Here is a 9799-nt window from a genome sequence, read left to right as displayed (position 1 = left end):
AGCAAGAGCGGAAATGACGTTTTGACATGATTTCAAAAGGACATTTTTTTTTAAATATTTTTATTTTTTATTCCAATCGTTATTTTTTTATTTGTTATGTAAACTGAATGAATGAATAAACAGTATGTATGTTTGTGCATATTTAGTTAATTTTTTTTTTCAGGAAAAAAGTTTATAAATATGAGCTCTAACATGTTTTAAAGTCTATGCTGATAATGGACTCTATGCACAGTCTCACTACTTCCTGAACTTCAGGTGGGGCCTTTATTTCCTGTCTTTCATTACTGGACACACTGATTAATCCAGGTGTGTCTGCTACTTCTTGTTGTGATACTGATTAATTAGGCACACCTGGATTAATCAGTGTGTCCAATAATGAAAGACAGGAAATAACGGACCCACCTGAAGTTCAGGAAGTAGTGAGACTGTGCATAGAGTGCATTAAATAACAGTCATTTAAGACTGGCAATCATTTACTTCACTGCTTCTTCCACAGAAAATAGAAAAATAGACTCCTGGTAATCCTGGGTGTAGTTTCATATTATGTCCACAAGAGGGTGGAAACAAAAGTCCTCAACAGTACAGTAAGTTTGTGGTAGATATATTACAGTTAGCTGTTTCATGTTCAGAAGCACTGGTAATTTGTCAGTGTAATATCTTTCATATTATAGCCATACTTGTCATATTTGCTCAATAACTTGCAGCTGATGAATAGGTAAAGTGCTACTAAGAAACACAATGTTCTTTCCACTCAGAATTTCCACAATGTGTATCTAACAAATTTTTCTAAAAGTGCAGTTGAATGTGGAAAACATTTTAATATCAAGCTTTGGCCAGCAGATGTCACCATTTTACCAGATTGTATCCCCACAGCTGCTAGGGCAATGATCACATGACCATCTGTTTATTATTAACATGTTAACATTAACATCTCAATAACATACTCTCTATGGGCAGAATCTTAATTGCATGTCCAAAACTCTGTCTTGTTTCAGCTACTGATTTGGGGGTTTATATCAAACTAGTATTGCTTATGCACATTGGTGCCTGCTTCTGCTAAAACATTGGTCTAAAAGTAAAATGCCCCCAGAAGAAAAGAAATGACTTTTTTACCAAGTTTGAGTCACTACTAAAGAAAAAAATAAGTCAAAAGTGCTGAATGGCTGTGGTTTCCAAAATATAGTCTCAGGGAAAAATGTGAAATTCTGCAAATTAAGACGAGAATGGGTTTTACTCAAAAGGAATGTTTGTCTCAGAGTTACCAGATTTACTTTAAAACACTGTCTGACCTTTACAATGTTTTCACTTTACAGGTTCTTTCTAGTAGAAAATGTATAAATCTATTGAATAAATGAATATAAACCAATATAAATGTGTAATAACACTTTCTCAAATACAGTACATTGAAAACATCAGCTCAACAGCATGTTGGCCATTTGTTTTCCAATTCATCCTATTAAAGTAAGTAAGATTTAGCACATTTAATCTCCAAGGCAGATCATTTCTAAAAAATTGTAGACTGGTGAAATCAATGGATATGAAAGATGTGCAGTAGATAATAAGAAGCACAAAATAGAGAAAGTAACTGAAACAACCAGATAGTCCAACATTTTTCGTACCATTTGTACAGAATTTGTAACTGAGGGATGTGATAATCTTGTCTTTTAAGTCATAGTAACATAACATAACAAAACAAGAAAAGCACTCGGAGAGCGCAGACCTCCACCAAGAGAGATCACCCCCCACCCCCCCCCCACCCCCGATCACCACCAAAATGCAATCATTTCTTCCTTGTACCAGTATCAACATTTTCTGAAAATCAGAAGATTTTAGAAGTGACACTTAAAATATTTGCATGCCAAATAGTTTCTTATCCTGTAACTGGAAAAGAGGTCATCTTTCCTTGTTCCGCATACACTAGCGAGTTAGATAAAACAAACAGGTTCAACAGTGCAAAGAACTATGTCACTGAGAAAAGACTTGGCACTCTTACAGCTTTACTGTGAAAATAAAGCACATGGAATCTTTTCATGAGAAAGTTTTAATTAATCAGAAGAATGAGCAGTGATAGTGAGTTGTTTTGATTTATTATTATTATTACCTTTTTTGTTTTTTATCTCAGAAACATTGAGCCGCAAGTTTGTTATGTTAGTGCATTTGAGAAGGCAAATGTCAGTCAGAGAAAAATTAGGCGTAGTTTTACGGTAAACCACCACGCCTCCTCCCAGTTACTGACAGACCACTCCCAACAGAAAACCCCATTGATGTAACTATCGAGAATCCCTCGTTTGGTGTTTTGATGATACAGTAGCGGAGCAATGTTAAACTCTGGTCAAAATTTAATGATACAACATAAAAATATGGCAACAAATGAGCACATGATATTATTGAGTGGGGTTAGTTGTGAACTGCTACAAAAAATTATAATGTAAAATATACTGTATTCTTAAAAAAAAGAGAATCAATTGTACTTTATGCAGCTCAAATATTTAGCATAACCATACGAGATTATACTGTATAGATGTACATGTAAATGTAGTCAGTTTGACTACAGAGAAATTGATTTATGTTTGTACCTGGATATTTTGTGTTTAGATCTGCTACAGTTCTACATAACCTTTACAACAGGTAAATACGCCACAAAAGTAAAGATTTCAGAAAATGTTCCTGACCAACATGATTTACTTCATACTACCAAAAATATATTATTAATCCTGAATGTCATACAAACATTTCAGCTTTATATCCTCATTAATTTTTGAGATATTTGGCCTTTAAAAATGGGGCCTGATGGTGATTTTACTGTAATGTTCCACTTGTTCTTTCTGGTATAAAATTGTTGTATGGAAAATCTTGTCAAACATGAGCAATTTTGAAATGCACAGGTGAAATAATTTTTCCTTTTCAGTTTTTCAATGCCTCATAAATTAGACAGTTTTATTTCAGGAGAATGCCTGAGAAATAAATTCTAAAATTGAAGCACAAACTAATTCTATTTTATTCTGTTCCGCAAGCAGTAATTGGGCAAATATGAAACAATGGATATTGTCTATAAGGAGAATAAAAACATCTAAAAACTGTCTTAAAACAACACCTGAAACTTTCATGCATGTACAGGGTGGGGAAGCAAAATTTACAATATTTTGAGGCAGGGATTGAAAGACAGTGTATGACCAGTTAGTTTATTGAAAGTCGAGAATTTATTTGCCACAAGAAAATTCACATAATAGAAAATATTTTTATTCTATGTGTCCTCCTTCTTTCTCAATAACTGCCTTCACACGCTTCCTGAAACTTGTGCAAGTGTTCCTCAAATATTCGGGTGACAACTTCTCCCATTCTTCTTTAATAGTATCTTCCAGACTTTCTCGTAATAGTTTTGCTCATATTCATTCTCTTCTTTACATTATAAACAGTCTTTATGGACACTCCAACTATTTTTGAAATCTCCTTTGGTGTGACAAGTGCATTCAGCAAATCACACACTCTTTGACGTTTGCTTTCCTGATTACTCATATGGGCAAAAGTTTCTGAAAAGGTATGGATAATAGTGTTAGGTATGATTATGACATCAATATATGTTTGGTTTCAAAACAATTGACGTAGTGCCTGCTGAAAAAAAACAACTAAATGTTCATTGTAAATTTTGCTTCCCCACCTTGTATACTGAAAAGATAAAAAATAATGATTTATTGAACTTGACATCTTCTGGACTACTTATTTCTACCGTACATTTCACAATGCTTAAATATTAAAAAAAACAACTAATGGAGGTACAAGGTTGGGATTGCTATGGTATTCACAATTTACAGTTTATTTGTTTATTATTCAATAGCATCTCTCATTGTTCATTTATAACCTCAGAGTAAGTGAAGGCAATGCATTAAGACTGTTTTGCTTTCTTTTTTTTTTTTTTTTACAGAAACAACAGTTGTTCAGTCATAAAAATATCATTCAACAATTAAAATCAGTGATGTTAAAATGATTAAAATGGAAAAATTTAAGTCTAATTAATATTTTATTCCACAGAAATTGGTTAACATTTAATAATCATAATAATAATAAAAAAAACAACAACAACTTAGCCCTTTATCAAGCAAGCGACTATTTTTGGTAATTTCAACACACATTACAAGACAGTGACAGTAACAGTTACAGTGAGGACAGTGAGGCAGCAATCTCAGGTTAAATGTGGTCTACAGGGTCTGCAAGGTCCACCTCTGCATGAACAGTGAGTGTAACTGCTTTGTTAGGTACCATGAAGTAATGGTACTAATCTAAGGAATGATGTTCAAAAGGATTATGTGTGTGATGACAGGTGTCTGTATTAGCACTAGTGTTCTAATGTTCTAAAATTTCATGTTCCTTTTGCCTTACATGTGTTTTTCTTGTATCTTTTTTTTTTTTTTTTTTTTTTTTTAAATATTTACTTCTTGGTTTTTGTTTATTTTTTTCTGCCACTTATGGGTAAGGGACCAAATATGGTAACTTCATTGACATTGATTCTCTACATAACAATAAAAAATGTTGAAAAAAATTCACAAAAGTAATAATGTAATGTTATGTCCTCCAATAACACACTAAGGTTGAATTTTGAATTTCAGAGTATTTCTGTGAGTGCCCTATAAAGGGTTAAATGCATTTAATTCAACTAAATATTTGTCAAAACTACCTGTAGTGTGTTTTATTCAATTCGTGTTTATGCACTGGGTAAATATGAATGCATCATATTTTCTGTTTTTTTGGTTGAATGTTTAAATGTAGATGTTTAATTGAGTTTAGATGTGGTACCTGTGATTCCCAAAATACATATGACTCAGGTCATTTTCATATACATCAACCAGTGAGTCGCACCATGGATGAGGGCTTCGCCATCATGCAAGAGATTGCTCTCACCTTTCTTTACGTAAAAATTGCATAAACAAACTGCCCATCTACATTTTACATGGGAAACTGTGGTTGTTCTCATAGTAGAGATAGACATACATCTGAAGAATGTACCGGTTATTCCAGTTGACAATACCAAGTGTGAACTGACAACACTGACTTTATTCAAATGAAACAGCTTTGCTTCTTTGTCACTGGTGCAATAAAGTAATAACAGTACAAGGCATTTGCCAAAAAAGAAGCGCTCAACACCATTTTTCCTGCTTTGTAAGTGATTTATTGATTATAATCCACAACCACTGTGAAAAGTTTAAAAGCATTTAAAGTGTGTTCAGTTTTTTTTTTTTTTTCTCTGATACATTCAACAGTGTCACAATCAAGATTAAAGAGGTAAGAATGCGTTACAACTTTATAGGCAAAAGTTTACATGGACTACTATCAGCTGTTACTACTTTGTGTCATTCCTGGCCATATAAATATAATAGTAAAAGTCCTTCAAGAGTAAAGTTCAAAATTGACCAAAATGATGGATGATGGTGAACCTGATCAGTGTCATATTATTATATTGGTTTATTTTACACTGACATAGGTGCCCATCTGGCCCCAGGTGCCAGAGTGAGAGTCGAGCCACTTGCTTGGGGTGTTATCCATCATCGTCTCGTCCATCTCCTCTTCATCACTGGACAGAGCCAGGTCATCTTCCTCTGAAGATTTGGTGTCAGTGCTGCCCCCCCTCTGACGCGTCACAACTTCATTCTCTTCATTTTTCATGGAGTAGCAGTAGGAGCAGACTCTCAGTTTCTTTTTGGTGTTAATGTGACTGATCTGTGTTCTGTCCTTGGAACATGCGTTACAGACAATAAAGCCACATTGCCTGCAGTGGTGCCGCCGCTTGGTGACTGTGAACGTCTTAGTACAGCGCATGCATAGAGAAGAGACTTTGTCTGGGATCCAGGAAACAGCAAAGTGAGACACCGGTTTGGGACCATCTCCCTGAAATGGACCCGGTCGCAGGTTGGACCGGCAGTCTTCAATGTGCTGCATCCAGGCCTGCTTCTCCTCCTGAGTAGGAGCAGACACAAAGAAGGACTTGCGGGGTGTACGGATCAGCCATTGGTTTGTCAGTCTCACACCATCCTCCATGTCCTCCAGCAGGATGTCCTCTGGAAAGAAAAACAGAATATGGCAGGTTGATAAGGAACTAAATACTCTCGTTTGGTCACAGTTCAACCATTTAACATGAAAATTTTCCTGGAACCATGTTGTTCATTATAAAAGAAGAAACGTAAACTCAATATGCATGTATTAAACTTCATTTAGAAGGAACTGTCTTCTAGTTTCTTTGCTTAACTTGTAACTAAAGAATAAGAGAAACTACAGTTATTGGTACTTTAGTTAAAACTTGGCTCAAATGCAGTCCTAATCCTAACCCTAACATGGGTTGTCATGTCCCAGTGGATGAGGTTTAACATTACTAAACTAAACTAAACTAAACTAAAATCAAATCAAATCAAATCAAATCCCTGCCTGACCTAGTCATGTGCCGTAGTGTCCTTGGGCAATACACTTCACCCACCTAGTGCCCAGTGTCACTCACACTGGTGTAAATGTTTGGTGGAGCCATTTGGCATGGAATGGCAGCCACACTTCAGGGCAGCTGAGGCACCAAATGTAGTTAACCACCACCAGAGTGTGAATGTGAGAGCAAATGAATATTGGATCAATAATGTAAAGCGCTTTGGATGTCCTGAATAGCACTATAGAAATCCAGTCCATTATTATTATTAAATGATATTTCATGTTTTTTTCCTGCTACAGTAGAAGTGAGGGATGAGCTGCTCACCTAAAGGTATAACCCTCTGTTTTCTGTGCCAGCGGCCACACAGGAGGACGCTGCCGTAAACCAACACATCACTGAAGAGGAAGAAGGCTTTCAGCTGGGGTTTCTTGCGGCCCTGCTTCAGTAGACGGCCCTCTCCCACCAGGATCCGACCAGGTTTGGCCAAGGCAGTCCCCCCTGGGCTGAATGAGTTCTCCACAGCCAGGATCCGCTCACGGTTCTCCTTAGTGAATGTTAGATAGTCCATGATGGTCTGATACATGCGCTGGTTTCATTCCACCTCTGAACGAAGAGGAGTTGCGGCAGCGCATTTAAGAGGCTGTGTTGATGAAAACACAAGGGGACTTTCCAAACTGGCACTTGTCCAACAAGGAAGAGAGACAGAGGAGGAAGAAACTATGAGGTGCCCTGGAGCACACCTATCTATGTTTAGTTATTTTTAGAGTTTAGAGCAAATAATAACATGGTACCTGGGTTAGACCTATGAACATGCACTTAGTACAGTTGGAATCACTTGCAAATAATTGACACAAGTTGCAGCTCATATTACAGAACTTTACTGTTTGCATTATACTTCTTTGCACTTACAATATCATACATTTTAACCAAATACAACAGTAAATGATGTTGTTATGTTAATGCCTCTGTGAAAACAAGCTGCAATGTATAAGTAATCAAGTTTTTGAACTTGGGACAAGAGTTTTGACGCTAACACTTTGTATAAATAGCACTTCTAATATATTACTTTCATAGTGTAACATTCCCTGTACAGCCAGAAATGAGAATTAAGTTCATTTTTAATTTATTGTACTATTTAATTGATAAATTGATCAATTACTGGCACATTGTCGTGAGCATCAGTAGGTACAAAACAAAACCTCATAACAAGGTGAACAGGGTGTGTATGAAAAAGAAAATAGAAACATTCCCACATGGACTCAAGCCAATGTTTGGGTTAAGGAAACACGCTCCATCATCATGTCAACTACCTCTACCTTCCCCGAAGCAGATAAAATGACTGTGACCGGACCGGCTTTGGAGGTGTGGTTGAACTGGAACAGGGCAAGACTGATCTATGTTCTACTTTGTGAATGTCAAAACACATAGAAAATTAGATTTAACAGTAACAAAATCAAAGCAAATTTCAAATAAAATTTTATTTATATAGCACCAAATCATAACAAAAGTTGTCTCATGACACTTTACATATAGAGTTGGTTAGAACCAGACTCTAAGCCAATTTACAGAAACCCAACAGAATCCTCCAGGAGCAAACACTTGTGACTGGAGACAGTGGTGAGGAAAAACTTCCCTTTAACAGGCAGAAACCTCGAGCAGACCCAGACTCCTGAAGGATGGCCGTCTGCCTTGACAAGCTGGGGTTAAAGAGAGAATAAGAGAGAATAATGTGACTAATGCCATTAAGTATATAAACTATGTGTCCCAATTGTTTGTCAAATGGATTTTCTACACCATTTTTATCTGACACACTTATTTTTGTGACAGATTGCGTGGATGTAATTTCATGCCAGTCCACAAAGACTGGTTAAACAGTAGCTAGAGGTACGAAATGCAAACGTTCTGCTAATAACAAGGTATTCACTGACATGCAGCGAAAAAGATATTCTGCAGTATCGACAATGCAGGATGCCAGCAAAACAAAATTTGATGTTATGCTCTTTCTCCAGTGGAGAAATAAATTCACATATCATCACACAGGTCAGATGTTGGTCCCTGCTTTGGCCTTCCAGCCTGTCGCACCTCCTCCAGTGCAGATGTGGGCAGCCGCAGGGTCATCAGCTGGAGGCCGCCGTTCACGGATGTTTCACTGCCTACACCAGTACATCTCCCGGCGGGGGGGCAGTGGCGTATGGGGACGTCTCCCCACCACTCCCTGCGACCTTATTGGGGTGCTAGTCCCCATCCACTCTCCTTCCTCCGAAGCCACAGCCAGTAGCTCGCCTTCTCGGCCTCTTCTCCCAACTCTTTCACCGCTTTCTGCAAGCTTGACCCCGTCAACCCAGCACTGCGGAGTAGATGGACTGCTGCCTTGCCAACAAAACCCCTGCTTCCCACTTCCACGGGGTATACCCTGGCTCTCCAGCCAGCCTCCTGGCACTCCGCCACCAGCTCAGAATACTTGAGGTGTTTCCTCTTGTGGGCTGCTGCCATGCCCTCTTCCCAAGGGATGGTGAGTTCAATCATGTGGACTGCTCTCTCCACTGCAGACCACATGATGATGTCTGGCCTGAGGGTAGTTGCTGTGATCTCTCTTGGAAACACTAGCTGTCTTCTTAGATCTGTCAGCATTTGTCACTCCTTCCCTGGTCTCAGGATGGTGGGTTCCTGTGTGGGTGCTTTGCGCATCTCACTTGGCTTGACAATGACAGCTAGTGGAGGCCTTGTTCTTTCCTGGGTGCAGTTTGCCGACACCCTGCATCCTTCCAGGAGCTCTGCCAACCTGGCTAGCACTTGGTCATGGCACCATCTAAAGTGTCCCTGGTTCAATGCCACCTTCCATCCTGACAGAATGTGCAGGAGGCTAGCCTTGGTGGTACTGCACAGCGGACAGTCTACCTCACTCCCGAACTACTGGGTGAGGTTCTGGGGGCATAGGAGGGTGTCGTACACTGCCCTGATCAGGAAACTCAGTCTGCCTTGTGGAGTCTTCCAGATGTCTGCCCAGCTGATGCGTCTCTGCACAGAAGCCTCCCACCTGGTCCAGGCTCCTTGGCTGCCCTGAGCTAACGCCTTTATGTGGAAGCGCTCCTGCTCCACGATGGTGACCTCATCCGCCACCATGATCTTCTGTTTCCTCTTGGTGGCTTTGGACCAGAGCTGCCGTGGAGCAGTCCACCCGAGGCCAGCGCGCCTTGTCTGGGTTTCCCCCATCACCTCTTTGCGTTGCAGGCTGGAGATGGCATTCTCTACCTCAGCAGGCGCTTTCCACTTGCAGCCTGTGCGGATTTGGACTTTTGCGTTTTTTACTAAATGGTCAGCAGAGTCCCTCATCTCTAGCACAAGGCGTGTCTTCTCCTGCTTGTACCCAAGGCTGATGGATTTCAAAGGGAG

At 39.1% G+C, this 9799-nt stretch overlaps 1 protein-coding gene across 1 annotated transcript; it reads right to left on the bottom strand.

Moving 5' to 3' along the window:
• Positions 1–5151: 5151 nt before the first annotated feature.
• LOC115423601 (pleckstrin homology domain-containing family F member 2-like) lies at positions 5152–7038 on the bottom strand. Its single transcript, XM_030140484.1, has 2 exons — positions 6731–7038; positions 5152–6050 (listed from the first exon to the last, which is right to left on the bottom strand). The coding sequence occupies exons 1-2, from the start codon at positions 6987–6989 to the stop codon at positions 5458–5460; spliced, it is 852 nt and encodes a 283-aa protein (XP_029996344.1). The 5' UTR covers positions 6990–7038; the 3' UTR covers positions 5152–5457.
• Positions 7039–9799: the final 2761 nt, after the last annotated feature.

Source organism: Sphaeramia orbicularis, chromosome 8 (genome assembly GCF_902148855.1).
Source record: "Sphaeramia orbicularis chromosome 8, fSphaOr1.1, whole genome shotgun sequence".
NCBI lineage: Eukaryota > Metazoa > Chordata > Actinopteri > Kurtiformes > Apogonidae > Sphaeramia > Sphaeramia orbicularis.
This window is presented reverse-complemented; position numbering and strand designations above follow the sequence as displayed.

Coding starts and splice junctions, on each gene's coding strand:
- LOC115423601 (XM_030140484.1), bottom strand. CDS start 6,989: ATGTATCAGACCATCATGGACTATCTAACATTCACTAAGGAGAACCGT. Junction 6,051..6,730: donor ACAGAGGGTTATACCTTTAG/GTGAGCAGCTCA, acceptor TTTTCTTTCCAG/AGGACATCCTGCTGGAGGAC.